Source organism: Colossoma macropomum, unplaced genomic scaffold, assembly GCF_904425465.1.
Source record: "Colossoma macropomum unplaced genomic scaffold, Colossoma_macropomum, whole genome shotgun sequence".
Taxonomy (NCBI): domain Eukaryota; kingdom Metazoa; phylum Chordata; class Actinopteri; order Characiformes; family Serrasalmidae; genus Colossoma; species Colossoma macropomum.
Window position 1 is genome coordinate 27,096,150 of NW_023494803.1, and position 20,723 is coordinate 27,116,872.

General features: G+C 39.7%; 1 protein-coding gene across 1 annotated transcript in view; it reads left to right on the forward strand.

Moving 5' to 3' along the window:
• The window catches only part of akap6 (A kinase (PRKA) anchor protein 6), a 126,903-nt gene that overhangs the window by 87,737 nt on the left and 18,443 nt on the right, over positions 1 to 20,723 (forward strand). Inside the window, exons 10-11 of the mRNA XM_036593532.1 lie at positions 15,071 to 15,217; positions 19,767 to 20,078. Coding sequence (XP_036449425.1) covers positions 15,071 to 15,217; positions 19,767 to 20,078 — 459 coding nt within the window. The remainder of the gene's footprint in view (positions 1 to 15,070; positions 15,218 to 19,766; positions 20,079 to 20,723) is intronic.

Below are 20,723 nucleotides of genomic sequence, written 5' to 3' on the forward strand. Positions count from 1 at the left end.
TATAGATCTTTTTAGAGTTCTTTATAGCACCAAAAGCGTTCTTCTATTTTTACAAGCTTGACATTGTAATGATAGAAGAACGTTTTGGTGCTATATATAACAAAAAGGTTAGAAAGGTTTTATATAGAACAGCAACCACAGCTACATTATCCATCAATTTGAAGAAGAACCCTTTAATCATGCAAATGGTTCTTAAATGTTCATGGTTCTATGTCAAACCATTTTCTTTGCTACAGAACCCTTGAAGATCCATCATTTTTAAGAATGTACATTAGCCTTGTAACACTCCAATGCATAAAAAAGCAGACCCCAAACATTTACATTACATTTAGGGTGAGAGAAGATAGGTGCAAATTATATTTTTTCCCCAAACTATTGTTTTAAATGTTTAATTTTTGGGGTCACAGGAGCGTTAGTGTGAGTTGCTTAGAAGTGTGTTGTAGTTTAGATCAGGTTTTGGCTGTTGGGTAACAGTGGTGGTGTGTCAGTGGAGGTGGGCATGGTTTCTGTGGTGTTGTGAAGTGCTGTGGTTTGTTCAGTCAGGTTTTGTTTAATTACAGTGCTAACATGCTCATTCCTCCAATCATATTCACACACAAATAAACACACACATACAGATAGATTTGTATTGATTTATTCTTACTTATGCTAGATACTGATTAGCATTGGGTTTGTGTATGTGCATCTGTGAATGTGGGTAGGGATGCACCAATATGAGATTTGTGGGCCGATGCCAATATCCAGAAAGAATGGACATTATGATGATATTGTATTTAGCTGTTTTTGGCTTTTGTTAAATGTAATAATCATATAATAATATTTTTTTTATGTATTAAATATTTGTCCGTTCCTTTTTCCCTGATGCTGAAAAATGAATAACCCATACTTAATGGCAGTTTTAAGTGGAAAATAAGTAAATGAAGGGTGGTCTCTTGACTTTTGCATAGTGCTGTATATGTGTTTGAGTGTGTCATGCATGTATGTCTATTCATTTGTGTGTGTGTGTGTGTGTGTGTGTGTGTGCCCCACCTCCCCAACTCTGAGTATCCCTCTCTCTTCTGGTGCAGGGGGGATGAAACACGCTCCTCCTGGCTAAACCCAAATGAGCAATTAGACTAGACTGTAGGGCTGAGACTAAGGCAGATAAAGCATGCGAGGGGCTAAAGACATGAGGAGCAGCTGGACAGCAGCAGCACCAGTGCAGCGGCCCTGGAGAAGAGCTCAGACCCTGACATGTACTTTAATATGTGGAGAGACAGAAGCGGAGGGATGCTCATTATCGATCCGCAACCGGCGCTTCATTCACTCCTCTTAAGTTAGATGTTGCCATAACAACACTTGAAAGGCGCAATTTAGGCGAATGGGGGGTGTTTGGAAGGGGCTCTCTCTCGGGGCAGCCCCACTGATCTGTGTGGGGGGGCTGGGGGGAGCGGGCTGTGGTGTAGTAGTGAGCCGTCAGTGTATTAGACAGGACTGAAGACTTACTGACCGTAATAGTGGAAATGGTGAAATGGTAGATTTTCATAGAGATGTGGCGATGGTCGTAATGATCTGTTTATGTTTAGACAGATTTCGTTTTGATCTTTAAGTCTCAGATTTGGAAGTGGATTAGAGAGTTTGGAAAGGAAGTGTGTGTGTGCCAGCGTGCCTCTGAGTGCTGGAAAGCTTGAAGACAGCCAGCTGGTCAAATATCTGTTTTGAGGTTTTTTTTCCCTATAGCTGAGAAGAGATGAGAGATTTTTCTCTTTTTTCCATAGGCCTTTCACAAGCCTGTCAGCCAGTATGTTCCCCAAAACTAACAGAAGGGTGCACTACTCTGCTCCATCCACTAGATGGCACACTTTCATCCTAAGCACAGGAAGAGTGATGAGGAGTAGGTTGGTACAAACAGGCACACACTTGCACACCTCCAATGTTTGTAAGCAACCTTATCGTTGTTAGTTCCCCTCAAAAACAGTCTAATTTAACATTAATTCTCCAACTAAGTGCCCTATTGGTTTAGGGGATGTGAACAGCAAGTGTGAGGGGATTCGGACCCTGGAGAGAATGAACGTGGGAGCAGATGGATATATTGTTGTCAGCAGTTCGGATGGAGCCCATTATGCCATATGCATAATTCACAAATACAAATATGGCTGTTGACAAGAGCAAAAGCATATCATTTACAAGTCTGTGTGGTGGGGCTAAATTCAGTGCAGGGAATTGGTTTGGAGATTAATTAACAAAGCATCCCCCCCTTGCTTTCCCCATCTCATCAGCAGCATTTCACCGCCACTGCCCTGATGATTTCTGCACCGCAGAGACCCACATGTACAATCCAGCCTGAAATTATGGCTTTGATGCACTTTAGCATATTTTTGCACAGATAGTCCCCTGTTGAGGGGGGTTGTGGATGTTTTTTTTTTTTTTGGAACACAAACAACAGCAGAAAAGGGGAAAGGCACAGAAAGCGTAGAGTCTTAGCAGAAGAACTCAGGAGTGACACACAATCAGTGTTTGGCAGTTCCTGAAAGAATTTAATATCAACAACTTTTCCGAATATATCAGATGATGTCTAAGATTGCAGCAGTAAGGTTAATGCCCTCATGCTTCCTAAGTTGTGGTGCTTTACGCTAAACGAAAAGTTTACAGTTGTTTACAATTCTGACATACAGTTGCATGCAAAAGTTTGGGCACCCCTGGTCAAACTGCATATTTTGTTGATTTTTAAAAAAAAAATAAGTGAACACATCCTCTGCAGAGAACACACTAAAATATGGAATTTTTCTGCAGATTCTGCACAATTTCTGTTTATAGTAGTAAAACATGAAGTATAAAATGCGCTATACCTTCTGCACAGGCCATGTTATTTATTTATGTGATTCAGCAAACAGATAAAAATTGTGCAGAAATGTGTAGAAATGTGTGACTTCTTTTCACTTAGAAAATCAACAAAGCGTGCAATTTGGTCAGGGGTGCACAAACTTTTGCATACAACTGAAGCTTGTTTTGAGTACCATGATCTGTTCTTTTTTACTTCTAAAATTTCCCTGAAGGAAGACTGTACAGTAAATGTTAACGACATACTATTCATTTAGTTTTTGTTTGATTTTATGTCTTTTGAGTTATTTTGAAATAATCTGAAACACCAGCAAATGTCATTCATTGCAGTTAACTATGTTGGTTGTCTATCAGTACTGCTAACACTAAAAATCAGTATTGTTTTGCAGTATACCAGTGTTGGTCTGTCTCGTGTGTCCTCACCATTTTTGAATCTGGGAGAGTCAAAGTATTTTTTTATAATATAAGAACAGAAAATGAACGTTTACTGGACTGCTATGTAAGCTAACTGACATGGTAGTGTTTAATTTGGTCAGTGTTTGGTAAGTAATATCACTAACATTAACATGTGCCGTTGTGCCATGTAAAAGCAAGTCCACACAGTTCACCGGCCAATGTTAACAAAGTGAGATAATTCCACCTAGTTACTAATAGAGTAACTGCATATGAATCAAAATCAGCTATTTTGTTCAGAACTGATATTCACTATCTGCTAATTTTTTTATCGCTCTCTCAGTGAGACGCAATAGAAGACCACTGTAAGAAGAAAAGTCATGTGACTGAAACAGACAAATGGACAAATATCAGACAGCTCTACACACAATTAGAGATGGCACAATATCACTTTTTCTTTTAAGATACCAATACTAATATTGAAACCTTGAGTACTGGCCAATCTGATATTTCTTCTTTAAAACTATTAAGCTTTAAAATGAGCTATTTTTAATTGAAGCACTTCACTTAACCCTTTTTCGAAGTAGTCATAAAATGCAAATTACGCCTGTTTTGGAGGAGTTTCCTCAGCTGAACTATGCATTTTTTATTCCTTCAGTAACTTTGATGAATTATGTTTCAATGGAAGTTTGTATGATTTACAAAACCTAAAGCAAACCGGATTTCAAAGATGATCAAGGAAGTCAACATTTATACAAATGTTTTTGTGTTTTTTAAATGCTGTTTTTTAATATCAAGAAAACTGCAGATATGCTGTCTGTTTTATCTCAGGATGGATGTCTTTGTGGAGAGATGTGAACTGTTTTCACAACAAGGGGTCCTTACCCCTCCTCTTTCACACCTCATTGCTCACTACCAGCTCAACAAAAATTCACAACGTCTCACATAGAGAGTTAAAGGGAAAATATTTGGTAAATGGTTGGTATATTGGTTGGTATAGTATAGTGAGTAACACCTCTGTCTTCTACGCTGTAGACTGGGATTCAATCCCCTGCATAGACAAGCACCCTACACTGTACCAATAAGAATCTTTGGGCAAGACTCCTAACACTACCTTCACCTGCCTGTGTAAAATGATCACATTGTAAGTCGCTCTGGATAAGAGTATCTGACAAATGCCATAAATGTAAATGAGATGTATGAAGTATCTGTGAGTGGTCATAATGTTTTGGCCCATCAAAGTAGATCCTTTACATTATGTTGGGGTTCTTTAAACTTTAAAAAGTTCTTCACACTTCTTACATAACATTTACAAAATATGGTTCTTTAAAACAACCATCCATTTAAAGGTTCCTTATGAAACCAAAAGTGGTTCTCCTATGGCATCAACCTAAAGAACCTGTTCTTGTATTACACATAGACCTCTCTGCTGTTGTACTGTGGATTATCCCCTCAACCCAGGGTTTCTTTACACGACCATGTCTGTGAAAACTGCTCATGGCTTATGTCCTTGTCTGTCTTTCTTTGTCTCTCTGCCTCCATGTATCTCTCTCTCTCTCTCTCTCTCTCTCTCTCTCTTCTCTCTCTCTCTCTCTCTAAAAGTGCATTTCCCAGTAGCTAGGCAGTAGGGCTGCGGTATTAGCATGTTTGCCTTGAAGAAAGCACTGTGGGGCTTTGGGAAAGTTTACTCATATGAGTTGAAAGCGGTGAGGGGTGGGAGGGGGTGGTGCTCTAATTGTGAGCAAATACTCCCATGGCTTTGAGGCAGTAAGAGAGAGAGAAGAAAGACAGAAGAGAGAGAGAGAGACAGACAGGAGTGATGCAGATAGAGTGAGAGATAGAAAGCTGAAACAGGACATACAGGCGCATGCTGCATCTGCGTCTGTTTCTCGGGGTCCATTCGCCTTTTTCACTTCAATAGCAGTCATAATGGCATTTTAATGCAGTGATGTAATGTTGGCTTTGTGCAGTTGGAGCTGAGGAGGGGAGCGCTCCTCTCCTCTGTAGCGGATGGCAGGCAGAGCGTTGTGCCGTTGTCTTTCTCTCCTGTTGTTTTACTGGCTCCACTCCAGGATGCTGGACAGGCCTCCACAGCAACGGACAGCTCTCCAGAAAAAGAGAGAGAGAGAGAGAGAGAGAGAGAGAGAAAAAGCTCCTCGCCCAATTTCCACTTTGTGTTCTCCCTCACTGCTGCTGTCGTTTTTTTCTGTCACAGTGAAGAGTGAGAGAATAAAGACACACACACACACACACAGACTGTAAACATAGTCGTATGCAAAAGTTTCAACACCCGCAGTCAAATTACATGTTTTGTTGATCTCGTAAGTGAAAATAAGTTAACACGTCCTCCACAGGGAACCAACATAAATATGCACAATTTCTATTGTTTCCTGAGTTTAACATATTGTAAAAAAATAAAACATAAAAAATTTAATGTGCCATAACTTTTGCATAGGCAACATTTTATGTATTTTTATGTATTTTCAATATTTTAATTCAGCAAATAAACAGTAACTGTTTGTGGAGAATTGTGTTCTCTGTGGAGGATGTGTATTTATTTTCACTTAGAATATCAACAGAACATGTATATGACTGTGAATACGTATTTAAACAAATACCTGTTTAGCACCATTGTGACTGTTCTCTCTGCCTCTGGATTGATTTTGCGAGCTGATTTTGTTGAGCTGCTCTTTTATGGAGAAATGGCTTCTTTGTAAATCAGCAAGGCCATGTAAGTAGGACATGGAATGGCCATGATGACTGAGAGTCCTAGAGTGGACAGCTTTCACAAACAAACAAAAAGACAAACAGCACAATGCACATATTCACAGAAATATAAATACTTGACTATTTTGAATATTCAGCCCAGGGTTTAGAAACAGAATCGGTTTGCTCTTTATGTAGAGCCAATATCATATTGGTTGTATTAATGTTTCTGTTTTTATATTCCAACCCCAACATAACATCCTTAAACAGGTTACAACAAAAAGAAAAACTGTTACATTTTGTTCCTCTTACATTGGCTGTATGTGGGGCTAATCTGATTGAATAGTAGTTTTGGAAAGACTTGGCAGTTGTGTTTGCATTGATCAGGGCACACATACAGTACTGTGCAAAATCAGAGACCATCTTTTGTTTATTTAATTTCCAGCCATTATATCTTTATTTTTCAGGAGATATTTCAGGAGATTAGGGAAGATAATCTACTTGCATAGGATACAAAGGATACAAACTCTCAGACAAACAGTTCTTAAAGCTTTTATCTTTTGATCTGAAAAAATCCACAGGTGTTTCTGTCCATCCTTCCACTGTTTGAAGACAAGTCAACACCATGAGTCTGAAAGGATGTGTAGCTGTGAAGAAGTTGTTACTGAAAAAAGGAAATAACAGAAAAGAAGAACATTTGTAAATCAAACAAAGAAGCAGCTGGTGTTTTCAAAACAATGCACTGATCACCTGTCACTGAATTGAATGTGATTGGGATTACTTGGATTGTGAGACGCAGAAAATGTAACCAACTTCTATCACTGATCTTTGGAGATATTGAAAAAATATCTCTGCAGATTTCTTTGAAAGACTGAAAGCAAGTCTCCTAAAAAAGAATGGAAGCTGTAATAAAGGCAAAGCGTGAACACACTAAATACTGAAAAAAAATTAAGCACAGTAAATATATTTTACACAGTACTGTAAGCTATGAAATTTAACTGTCAATCAGATGCACCAACACATAACTATGAGATGAATGTTAATTTTCCAGAGGTTTTTTAGCCTAGCAAGTGCAGTTTGTTAGTCACTATAGTAAAAAAGTCAGAGACATTAAGACGTAGCCACAGCTTGCATAAAAAGATACACTGAATGAAAGCATGAGACATACTGTTAATCCAAAAATGTTTGGAGGTATAACAAAAATAATAAGCTAGTTCAAATTCTTTTTGTCAGAACGAAAGTCTAGCATTATAAACCAGTAACAGAGACTGTTGCAGTACAACAATATGATATTTTCAGTTTTGTTTTTATTTCTACAAAAATATTGTTATATTGTAATAGCATATCATCTCTGAACTGTTTTGAACGCCTGATTAGACTGAAAGTAATATGAGGAAGAAATTTGTGGACTGAACTGATCTTAGTAGTTAAATACTTAGGTCTGGATCTGTACAAACTAAATGTAGCAGCACTGTATACGTTGGTGATTCTGTGAGAGGATACGTCTCAGCTAGTGTGTGTGTGTGTGTGTGTGTGTGTGTGTGTGTGTGTGTTTGTGTGTGTGTGACGTTCCCTTGCTCTGCTGTTGTGGAAAGCCCAAGGGAATTCCTGTCTCACCTGCTGTTTTGAGGGAGTCTGGAGAAACAGTTGCACGGTCCCCAGAGGAATGGAGAGATATAGCATTAAACGAGTGTGCTCCCTCCATCATCACATCTCGTGATGGGCCCGTCGCATTCAGCACTCCCTGCTGCATGTTCTCCTGTCACAAATCCTTGGAGAAAAGAAACAAAAAAACCCAGACAGATTTTATTTTCTATTTACTAACTGCATTACACATTTCACTGACTGCTTATGTAGTTGTGTCTGGTGTGCTTTTATTACACTATACACATTGTTGCATAATTACTCTTATTGTATTTCATGGAAATTTGGAAGTAGTACACAACTGAGCTCAGCAATCTAATATCACAATACTTCAAGAAGTTTTCACAATGCATAATATATCACAATATATGTTTTTTGGACTTCTGAAAAGGTGGCACAGACAAAGTCGTGCCATATTTAAAAAATACCATCATAAATTACAAATACAATGATTTATAGTTAATATTACACGTACTGCACTGCACTAAATCCAATAAAACAGGGCGGGCTAATTATGCATCAAACACACAATTAGGAAGTGCTTTTAAGCACTGATATTCACAGCATGCTCAGAAAAGCGCATTGTAGCCCATTGTAAAGCAATTTATCATGATGATCATAAATATTGTCATACTGCCCAGCCCTAGTATATAATATGATATTTATTGCTGTTATTAGATGTATACTGGAGCATGTGTCAAATCATATATTGCCAGAAGTTTCATGACCTTTTATAATGGATTTCCATGAATTTGTCTTATAGGTTGTGAGCTGAATGTATGAAATGTAGAATTTCCTTAGCTTTACATGGTATTTTTAAATTTGGACTATTTGCACAGTTTAAACTCTTAAAAATAACGATTCACATGATTTTTGCAAATGAGATGTGCAAGCCCGAAGACTCTTTTAAAGTCGAGGACCTTCACATAATGTAACGTTCATATATAAAGGGTTGTGTTCCAAAACACATTATAGACCACATCCAAGAATTGTCTTATTTTTCATGATATATGTTGTTGAAATATGAAGTTGGAAGTGCACTTTAAACATATAAGAAATATCTATGCTATATTTTATATTAATACCACCCTTATTAGAGGAATTGTCTTTTCCATTATGCATCAGATGGTATATTATATCCTAAACTGTTACAAATGGATATGCAGCATTTTGGCATGAAACTCTTAATATGTTTTCCTTTCTACCACTTAGGATGCTTTATTTTTTAAGAGTGTAGCACATCTTGTGGTATGAATTGTATTAAAGATCCTCTATCTGCATGGACCACTTAACCAAAAGCATCCTCCCCTACCCCCCACACTAAACCCTCCCTCCCACCTCGCTCCCCCCACAGCATCTCTCCCAGCTCCTTTAAGGAGAGAGACGCACTCTGCGCATTTCAGCTCTACAATTAAAGTGAAAGGGCCGTGGTGTGGGGCAGAGACTCGTGGTGGCCGACACTGCACCATTCATCACCAGGCTTTTTACATTGACCTTGACACCCACTTCATTAGAATAAAGATTGTCTAGCATTTAGGTTACATTGTTCCCCTGCGCCCAGACCCCATGCAAATTCCTGCTCAGCCGGAGCGGCAGCGAGTCTGTCAGAGGTCATCTGCATTAAATGATTGCGGCTATTTTCTGACCGCTTCTTTTCATTCCGCTCATCCCAGCTTTTATTCCTGATCCGCACAGGAGTACTGCCACTGCCACTGCCGCCCAGAGCCTCACAGAGCTAAGCCTGTTTTAGCTGAGGTTAGCCAGGAGAGCCAGGCTGGTCCATTTGGGGAAAGGAATGCGGTAATGAAGTAACTATGGCAAGGGAAACCGGGAAAGTGCAAAGGACTGGAAACTGAAAGCCTTTTCTTTCAACTTCCCTTCCCTCCAAGTGGACTTGTTGGTTTATTAGTTTGTTATTGTTTGGAAAATAGAGGAGAGGAAGCACTGCTCTCTCCTTCCTCCTCTGTTTGGTGCTTTCTCTTGCTCAGGACCCAAATTTATCTCCATTATTATCCCATCAGTCAACGGCAGACAGGCCAGCACTGCAGAGAAAGCTCTAGCAAGGAAAAGGCTTCCTCACCATTCTGTACTATGGGCATAATTAGAATTAAATTATTAATGAGGGATAGTTAAAAAAGATTGTTTTATGATTCCCTATTAGTGAATTTGCTATTCATTTTAATATTTGTCATTTGATTTATATGGTGGATAATGCAATATAGACCCAATTAACAATGCATGGCCTATGTAATATGATTTTCAGTTAATGCAAATGGAATAAGCTGGAAGAAAGCAAGCGATTCGAATTCCCAAATGTAATTTACTCGACCGGTTCTGCCTATTTTAAATGACATTGCACGTTTTAATTTTCCCTCTCTTTTCAAAGGTTGCAAATTTGTACTCATCAAGCCTGGCTGCCATTCATTTACATGGAAAATTGTTTCAAAGTTTTAATATCTGTCACTTTCACACCTATTTGTGTTTAAAACATGCGCAGCAAAGTCAGAGAGGTGGTTCTGGAACATTCCCGCAACATTTTACCAGATCATTTTTGTAAGTATCCAAAAGTCGCACTGTTTCTCTGAGCATCGGTGCTTAGCGAGCGAGAGCAGCAGGCCAAATACTCCAGCCTGGCATGGTTATTGAGGCTTTAGAGGAGTGCAGAGCAGGGCCCAGGCTGAGGCTTCTCCGCCTCTTAAAACACTGTGCTCTTGGCTGATTGCATTGTTTCCTGTGTTTGTCCGCCGAAGAAAAGTGCCACGCTCAGAGCGGAGAGGGGGCAGCGGAGGGCCGGGCGCTAAGACTCGTTCTCCAGCACAATCCCTCCTCCCTGAACCCACAGCTGAGCTCCAGGCCCTGGGCCCCGGATAAAAAGCGCCTTTGTTCGCCATTCAATGGCATTAGGCATGGGCTTCCTATGGGGGTCACCATCAAGCCTTGTGCAAAGACAGAAGGGGAAACTGAAAAAAAAAACACCTCAGAAAAACAACAATTTCATGCCATCAACAAATATATATCATCATATATATGTAGCTCTAGCATAGTCGCTTTTAACAGCAGGAGTCCAACCAGATTCAGTCATAAAATTCTTTAAGCGAGGAAAATCGCCCTCAGTCACACACATCAAAGGGGGAGCCATAACGGCAGCGGAGACGTCCAGCATTTTTTTTTTTTTTGCCTTGTGATAAATCATCCCGGGTTAAAGGGCCTGCTGTTGCAGTCTCTCTGTGTGTTTTAAGCTATCAGTGGGCTGACTGGGCAGCTCTTTGTCCATTGATCCTCTTGAATTTCTCATTACCTCTTTGGAAATCTGACTAATGCATCCTGTGTAGGGAGAGGGTGGGGAGGGAGGGAAGAGGAGGAGAGTAAATGTCTCGAATTCCTCCATCCTCCATATTGTTTTTTTTTGACAGTCTGCTGTTATGGCAGAGAGGGAGCGAGTTCCCAGGGTTCCTTGCAGCGCTGCGCTCATTGTATGGGCCTATAACCTCCTACTCTTTGCACAGCCACTTCTTGTTTCCTGAAAGATACCATTGTTTATGCAATTTGTTGCCGCTGAATGTGTTTTTTACAATCTAAAGTTGATTTTGTCCTCTTTGAAAGCTCCTTCTCGATGAGGTCTGGAAAAGCTGGTGGAAATTCTCCCGGGTCTTGAGCTGACCTCTCAGTGACTGGCCACCTTGTTCTTAAACACAGAGGCGAGAGAGGGATGAAAAAAAGAGAAAAAAAAGTGTTTGACTCAGGCCTCAATGTGAGCCTTCTATACCAGTTGTAAAATGGCTTATTCTTCTGGTCACCATGGTGACAATTAACAGTGTTTCAAGGCCTTTTGTTCCAGGCCAGTCCGAGCAGTTTTTTTCCCCTCCTTATTCTGAGCGAAGTGATTTTTCATTGAAAAAAAGAAAAAAAAGAAAAAACACAACAACAACTCACCACTGAAGCACGGAAGCAACCATTTTACATAAACAGTTTAGGAATCACTTGCAAATGGAAGCTTTACGTCTTTTTGACCCTGCTTTTAAAGTGGACATGTAGCTTTTCTACTTCCTGGTCTTTCAAGCCGTGAGCTCAGCCATCATTGAGAGGCCTTCTGCTCTCTCTGCTCAGCTGCATCCCGCTTCCATCAATAGCCCTGTTCTCCCCCAGACCCCCCTCTGTTCCCTCTCTCCTCCTCTCCCTCCCTCCACCTCTCCCTTCCTTTCCACAGTCTACTGCAGACATCAAGGGTGTTGGCAAGATATGAAAAGGCCCCGAACTGATTAAGTAATTATCAGTTTTCCCAGCTTCTTTTGGTTGGATCTGTATCATGAAAGCATATCAAATTCCATATTTTGTACCTCAGAGTCAATTTGTAGCTCATCATCTCCCAGTCTAGCTTCTCACGTGTTTTTCTGAAGTGCTTCCCCTTTTCTTCATGCTAAACGTTTAATATGGCAGCTTCAGTGCATCATCAGATGAGCTCTAAATTACTTTTTTCCCCTCCATAGATTCATTTCCAGGGCAAAATAAGAATGGTACTGCTCACCTTTTGATTTAAAGCCAGTGCAGTACGTGTGGTTGAAATGGCTGAGCATTGGGAGCAGTGATGGGATTTCTTTTTCTTGCCGCAGTCTTTTTCCCGACGTGTTAGCGTTAGCATAAAATGATTTAAATACACCCCCCGCATCCGCCTCAGTTCATGGAGCCTTACTTCTGTTGTCTCAACATGTTACAAAGACTGAACAAACTTTAATTTAATGGGTAAGATGAATCTACAAAAATGCATTAAATGAGCTCATGTGTGACTGCGTTTTTGCTGACATTTCCAGTCTTTTATGTTAATATGCCAAGTGAATTAAAATTATTACTGCTTGTTGATATTTCATCTATTTTAATGACCATCTTTGCTCACTGATATATCGTATTTTTTTTTTATGGATTGTCAGTGCTGTCATTTCATCATTCGTGGAGTGGCCGTGTGAGTCACATGCTGACCGCTTTATTTATAGTGCCAGGTATAGTGCTGGACTTTCCCAGCCAAAAGAAAAACACTGAAACACTGTGTTCTGGATAATCAGAATATGTAGTAATGAGCAAAAGTCAGAGACTACCTTTAATTTATTTACTTTTCTAGTCAAAACCACCACTAAGTTCAAGTTGTTTGTTTTTTAGGAGATATTTCTCAGGAGATTAGATGATCCACTTCCATAACGCAGGGGAAAGTCAAAGAAAACTAGTTGAAAAAACAGGGGTTTCCAAAATTGCAATTCAAAAAATGATATCAAGAAAATGGGATGCATAACCATGCAAGACTTGGCAAAATACCAAAACTATCACCATCAGATAAACAGCACTAAAAGCTTTCATCTTTGAGAGAGAGGAGGAAATCAAGCTCCACTCTTGCTTCAGACCTGAAAACATCCACAGTTGTTTCTGTCCAGAACATTTGTGAATAAACAAAGAAGCTGCTGGTATTTTCAGAACAATGGAGCGACCACCCCAGAGTCCAGACCTCAACATCACTGAGTGTGTTTGGGATTGCTTGGATCGATTGAATGGAACTTTGAAGGTGTGGCAAAATATCCCACAGTCAGGGCTAGCTCTAACCTTTGAGGGCCCTAAGCAGCATTTTGGTGGCCCCATCTTACTAGCTGATGTACTGTAATTAGATGCTAATAACCATGACTACCACAAACTGTCTAAATTATATACATTTATAACTGGTTATTTGTGTATTGATGATGGTTGGATGGTTGGATGCTCATTTTGGGTTATAAATGCTTACTTTCTACATATTTAGGTAGTATCATTTATTGTTCCTTCTATGGTGACTTCTCATGTTTAACATGGTTGCCTATAATCATCACATTTTCATGTGCAAACGCATGATGGGTTAATCACAGTCTGAGTATCTAAACTTGAGTTAACAGAGCAAGTTGTAAAACAAGTTAACTGAGTTTTGTGAAGCTGAAAGTTAGTCAGAGAGCCTATCTGAACCTGGAACCTGCTTCGTTAGACAGACCTCAGATCACCTGCTCCTTGTTGTCCAGCTACAAGCCGAAACAAATGGCATAACATTAACAATGCAAAAGAAATCATAACTTTATCTTACGTTTTTTTTTTCTCTCATTTCTTTTTCCTTTCAGTTATTTGGCTCCAGATGCATGCATTTTATTATTATTATTTATTTTTTTTTTTTAGATATGATTAACCAGTTGCTTTTTTCTTCCTCATTTTAGACAACGGTACAGTAATAAAGTTGGTAGGGGCACTGAAAAATAAATAACTTAATCTCCATTTTGGCTAGGAATTAAATAAATGAGCAGTGGTCTCTGACTTGCACCGTCCTGTAATTCAGTCATGATTTGGAGGTGTCATTTTTACAAATCTTATTCAGGCAAGTTGTCACACAGCCTACTACGTGTGCTAGGTACTGTTGCTGTGCATGGATCATACAGTAAGGCTTGTCATGTATTAAGCTCATTATTTTACCTTGATGCTGCCCTTTGGCCTCATAATATGTTTCCCTTTACCCACAATTACTCATTCTTGTAAAGTTGAGTTAAGCACTGGAGTCTAAGGTTAAATATACTAATAGGCCTGTCTGCAGAGCAGGGAGGAAAAGCACTAAAGGGCTAAAAGGTGGTCAAGCGCTCAGCTGAGGTTAGCCAAAACCCACCATGGCATAACATTCCCATCTTCTCGTCTTCAGCATTCTAATCAACCTGCCTATCTCCCCTCCTCTACTTCCTGCTCTGCCTGCTCTCTTCATCAATAACCTGGCATTTTTTTAATGAAAAGGAAAACTCTTAAAATCAATATGTCCTGTCAACAAACAAATTGCGTAATCCCCTTCACTTTTAAGAGGAGTGTCTTTACTTTGGCGGCCACTATTAAAAACATGAAAGGGATGGATGGCTTAGAAGGATGTGTGATACCATCTCCATCAAAAACGGCGACAATGAAAAATGAATCCTGGCCTGATGACAGCGAGAAGAGAGGAAAAAACACAGCGCATTTAAATATTTAAATGTGCTTCTGCCGTAATGATAAATGACAACCGAAAACTAGAATCAAGTAGCTATTGATGCAGAAAATGAAATGGGGAAGAGAGAGAGAGAGAGAAATTAACCAAAAAAAAGGTGCGAGATTGAGCAGCATCAATTTCAGCCCTTACAGTATGCTTGTCTTCCATTTAACTGAAAATGTCACATCTTAAAATCATATCAAATCTGCGATTTCCTGCTTTGCATGGGGATTACTGTCCTACCTCTCATAAATTTTGCTCAAGATTATGTACTCAAATATGATCTGAAGTACTCACACTTAAATATTCATTTGATTTGGAGAATGGCCTCTCTCCTAGACACAACACAGAGCACACAGCCATGGCCTTCTGCTTTATAGCACTGCAGGAGAGTAATGTCATTTTTGTGCCATATTTATTGATAAACTGATGTCATGAAGTCATGTAGAGCAGGAAAGATGTATCTAATTTTGAGAACTGTGTGTGTATGTGTGTTCGTAGGGGAACAGTGTGGAGATGACCATGTGGCTCCCTAAGAAGACGCAGCTCCTGGGCTGGGCGGAGAGTCTGAAGAGGAGCGGCACGGAGCTGCCTGCTGACTTTGACGAGCGCATCACTGCTCTCAGGGCCAAGTGGGATCAGCTAGAGGTGAAATCTTTTTCTGCAGTCTCACTCTGCTCAAAACTCTGCCTCATTGTCCAGGTTTAGACTATCATTTTATATTGTTGCTGTCATAACAAAACCTTATATCTCCTTCTTTATTGTTATTTTGAATGTTTTGGAGATACAAGGATTTTATCCAACAGCAACAGTAAGCAGAATAACTGAACAAAAGAAATAATGACAGCTGTTTTTGTCGTGTAGCTGAAAGTAGATGTTTGACATAGCTTGATTCAAATGTGTACATATATATTTTATATACAATTATACATACAATCGTATGCAATAGTTAAGGTGCCTCTGGCCAAATTGCATGTTTTGTTAATTTTATATATTAAAATAAGAAAACAAACCTCATACTTGAACACACCTCGAACATATTAGTACATAATTACTGTTTATTTGCTGATTTTAACATACTGGGAAAAAAAAAAAACATAAATGTGGCCTTTTTAAAAGTTATGACACATTTTATGTCTATCAAACCTGAAGATAAAGCACATGATTTCACATAAGTTGTTCATGTCCACTGTGACCACACTGTAAAAAAATAGCCCTGCCACTGAGTAGTGGATGTACTGTTCATGGGTCATATTTACTCACAGTCAAGTATTATAATTTTAAAATAGTTATTTGCAATATAAACAACATTTATGGTTAATTGTTGTGATTTGCCTTTGAAAAAACATAAGACTGTGTCATTTGTTCTTAATGCTAAATCTGCTGTCATCAGTGATGAAGATAAGGGGTGTTATCAAATTCGAAGCAATATAAGTGTTAAACAATATCTTGACACAGTAAAAAACAAATATTTTTTCACCTTGTATTTTTGTCTAGCTTGTGTCAGTGGTGATACAACAAAACTAAGACCACAATACAAATGTGCGCAACATTTTCATTTATAAAATATGACTTTAGCTTTAATAATTGGCTCATAAATAGGTCATTTTGACTTGAACATAGCACAACTTAAGGTAGTAGCTGACTGCCTTAAAATATTCAAATAATGTCAACAGAATGTAAGACTCAGATTATTGTTTTGTTTAACTTAGTATTAGATGTTCAATGAATAAAAAATGGCTTACTTCCTTAAATTAATACAATACATAATTTTTTACAGTGTACCTTTCACAGCTATATCATGTAGTGTGTGTTACTCATCAAAGTTTATTTTGTCAGTTGATCTGTAAAGGCATACGGGTTACCTGCGGATAACAGATGTAGATTTGTACATGTGAACGGTGGGCTAGGACTGATTTGTATCAGTAACACTCAGCCAGATTAGCAGAATTGTCATTATCTGGTAAGTGAGGAATTCTCGTTTGAATTTGAGCACCAAATAACCGTTCGGTTCCGCTGCAACAATCAGTGTTAATTAGAGCCATATTTAAAAGAATAATCACTGACATTTGGCAAAATGGCCATATCTAAACTTTGAACGAGGTGTGTGTGTGTGTCATCTGAAGTGTGTTGAGTGGCACAGCGTTAGTGGCAAGAATGAGACGGCAGTGGTGCGGAGAGTTCAATCTGAGCGTTCCTGCTCCCCACGCTGTGCATTACACCATTTCAATTGCATATTAAACAAGCCTATCAAGTCAGCCATTGGCATCTGCTGTGCTGACACAAATTGTGAATTAAATGAAATTGATGTCCTCTGTCGTATATATTTATGAAGACAGACCATTCTCTGAAGTATGCTGCTTATGAAGAATTTATGATTGCAAACTGCTCCAGAACAAAATAAAGTGGCAATAAATTCCTGTTTTTTGCAACCTGACCCTCCAAGGGCACGGAACTCACCTTGTGTCTAGACATTTGTCACACACCAAAAAACAATAGCGAATCTGTTGATTATCAATATTCGCGTAAGCAGAGAAAGAGATAAAGGGATGGAATGAGAGAGAGAGAGAGAGAGAGAGAGAGAGAGTTGAGGGTACAGATAGATGATGAAGAACTGAGGTATGTTCTCAGTGCATATTAAAGCTTTTTTGTCCTCTCATCAAAATAGACATGGCTGAATGTGTTCCTCTGCAGGAATTCATTGCAGCAGTCGTCATCATAACACGATGGAAATTCTTACTCATGTGCCATTATGAGAGACCTTAAACAGCACTTAAAGCTTTCATCTCTGAGAGAGAGGAGAAAATCAAGCTCCACTCTTGCTTCAGATTTGAAAAAATCCACAGGTGTTTCTGTCCATCCTTCCACTGTAAGAAGACAACTCAACACTCTGGGTCTGAAAGGATGTGTAGCTGTTAAGAAGCTGTTATTAAGAAAAGGACAAAAAAGAAGAGACTATGCACTAGAACACTGAAACTGGACTTCTGAGATGAGGAGTTAGAGAGTTTAAATTTGTAATTGGAATTACTTAAATCATATCCCTGCAGATTTCTTTGAAAAGCTAAAAAAAGTCTCCTGAAAAGGCCTTCAATCACCCTCTAGCCCTTCATCAGTGGTCAGCTTCTGATGAGCCACAGGTGGCTGGATATGTTTGGTTGACTGTTGTCAACCCAGCAGTGACACTGATGTGTGTTAAAACTCCAGCAACACTGCTGTGCCTAATACTCTTACGAGCACAACACACACTGACATACTACTACCATAATGGTGTTACTGCTGTGCTGAGAATGGTCGACACAAATAATATCTGCTCATTGGTCGTCCTGTGGAGATCTCTTTGCATTGATAGACCAGATGAAGGGTGGTTGGCAATTGGTGCAGCAACAGATGAGCTACAGTCGGTAATTGTAAACCTACAAAGTGCACCTATATGGTTGGTATACCTGATGTAATGGCCAGTGAGTGTAGATACATGGTGACAAATAAGCTGGAAACATACTATATTCCCCTGATTTGGTAATGCTTTTGGCACTCATCAGGGCAGATCTCCCAACTTGGTTTTGCATCTGAGTCTAGCCTTAAGTTTGCATATGGAAAAGCAGCTCCTAACACCTCAGATTTTGTTTTAGGTGAAAGGGCCCATTTTCACATAGCCTCTAAAACACGCTGTCCCTTCGCTGGCCATTGTCTCAGCATTAACAGCGCGCTGGGACGAGAGGAACACAGATGTGTTAATAAAGCCTGGGGCAGGGAGGGGGCTCAGGGAGATGGGGCCACGACTGAGAGCTTAATTGATGCCGCGTGCTGAAATAGCCACTTCATTGCTGAGTCATAATCACATCTGTTTCCATTACAGCTTTCTTACACACGGCACACACAAAGGAAGGACAATTAGAGTCGCCAGTGTGTGTATTAATTGGATAATGGAGTGTTTTGTGCTCGCAATTGCCTTCTCAGTGTTCAGAGTTCAACCTGCACTCTGTTTCCAAAAGTACGATCATTCAGGCAGCTGGGAGAACACGCACAAAACACACTAACACACATGCACACGCACGTGTACGAGTGGACGCACACACGCAGACACACACGCGGAGCGCAGTGCGGGTCTACTCTCTTGCTGTCAGTGGGAGAAAATTGTTCAGCGAGCCCATTTCAAAAATCATCGGTGTGTGTTTTTGTGGCTGATTGTTTGCTATTCAACAAGCATTTCAATGTCTCTCTAAAATGTCACTTTGCACGATGAGATTTTAACCCTCTCTCTGTCTCTGCAGATACAAACCCCTCTTATCCGACGCATGTAGCATCTCCACAATAGCTTTGCAGCCTCATCTAAATTACCTGTGAATCTCTTAATTCAATCCAAGTAAATTAGAGTTAATTACAGTGTTATCTCTTAAAAAGGCAATTCATTAGATTCTGGTTAAGATGCTTAGGTGGACAACAAGTTATCGCTGTGATCTAAATAGAGTAACATTTATTTTCTCCTCACCTGCTGAACAAATTATTCTACATAAGACAGTACACAGTGTCAGTATAGATATAGTACCGTGCAAAAGTCAGAGATCACCCTTTCATTTATTCCATTTCCAGTCAACACAGCCATTATGTACAAGTTTTTCAGTGTCAGGTAAAAAAGCAGAAAACATATTGTTGCTGTCTCCATTTTTGTCATTTCTTACTTTTTTTGTATGATTTGAAAACCCCAGTCATCCTTTGCATCCTTTGCTTTTTTACCTTAACATCCATTGCGAGTTGGACAGAAACACCTGTGGGTTTTTTCAGATCTGAAGCAAAAGTGGAGCTTGATTTTCTCTAAAGTGGTTATTAGGAGTCCCATTTTCTCTCCAGTTTTGGAAACACGTCTTTTTTTCACTTATTTTTATTTTCCCTCCCTTATGAAAGGGGATTTTCTTATATGTAATCTTCTTAGAAATATCTGGATAAATTAATAACTTAATGGCTGTATGGCCATACATTTGACTCTTTCTGGGATCCAGATGGCTCATGGATAGTGTGGAAATTTTGCTGTTGAGGGGCCTTTTTTTTCTTAATACAAAAAAGATCCTTTTGGTTCCAGAGGTTCAGTTTAAGTTTGGCTCAGGTGTAGCCACAGCAGTATATATTTACAGTAATGCATATGTCAATGGAAATACCCTACAGAGATAGGAATACTATGTGTATGTGTGTGTCTCTGCAGAAGACCCTGGGTGAGCATGTGGTGGTGCGTGCGGGCGATCCGGGTTCTCGCGGGCTGCTCTCTCCAGGCACCAGCAGCATGGTGGCTCAGCTGGAGAGCAGGATCAAGGAGCTGAAGAGCTGGCTGCGGGACACTGAGCTCTTCATCTTTAACCTGAACCTCCGAGCAGACACACAGCATCAGAACCACACGCATGACTCCAGCTACACAGAGCAAGACCCCCAGCCGAACCCACAGCATGACCCCCAAACAGACCTGGAGTCAGACCCACAGCCGGACCCACAAGCCGCCAAGCAGCTGGAGCACTTCAAGGTAAGAGCTGTGAAGAGAAACAGATTAAAGCAGCCCTGCTGAGATCTTATCAGGAGGTCTTAACTGTGGCTGCACTGGTCATGTCCTGTGACTATAGACACTGGCTCTGCAGGAGCCTCCAGCTAAGCACACTGAAATAGTCCATCTCATCACACACACTTCCACTGCTAGTGGACTGGCGCAGTCACCTAACCAGGCTAACTCCATCTCAGTGCCACACTAGCAGAATACATATCTCTAGCATAGTCTCAGTCTAAAGCACTACACCGTAAAAAAATTGTATTTGTATTTGTAAATCTGTATTTGTATATTGAAGTAAAGCCAAGTTTTCTTACAAAATATTATGTTCTCCCAACTTATGTCTAATATATGAAAGCTGGGATATTTTTTGAGAATTGTGCCTTGTGCAATCTGTAGTGTAGTGTAGTATCTGTAGTGTTCTTTAAAAATTACCCTCCACAATTGACATTACACACTTTTTATGTATGTTATCCTCATGCTGAAGGTCAGATTTGGGTGAATTTGTTCATGTTTTTGTTATTTTAACCAAAGTGATGTTTATGTTTACCAGTTCAGTGACTGTTAGCTTAGCAGTCTCATTAAATATTTGTATATGGAAATGAAACCCCAGAATCCTCAGAGTAA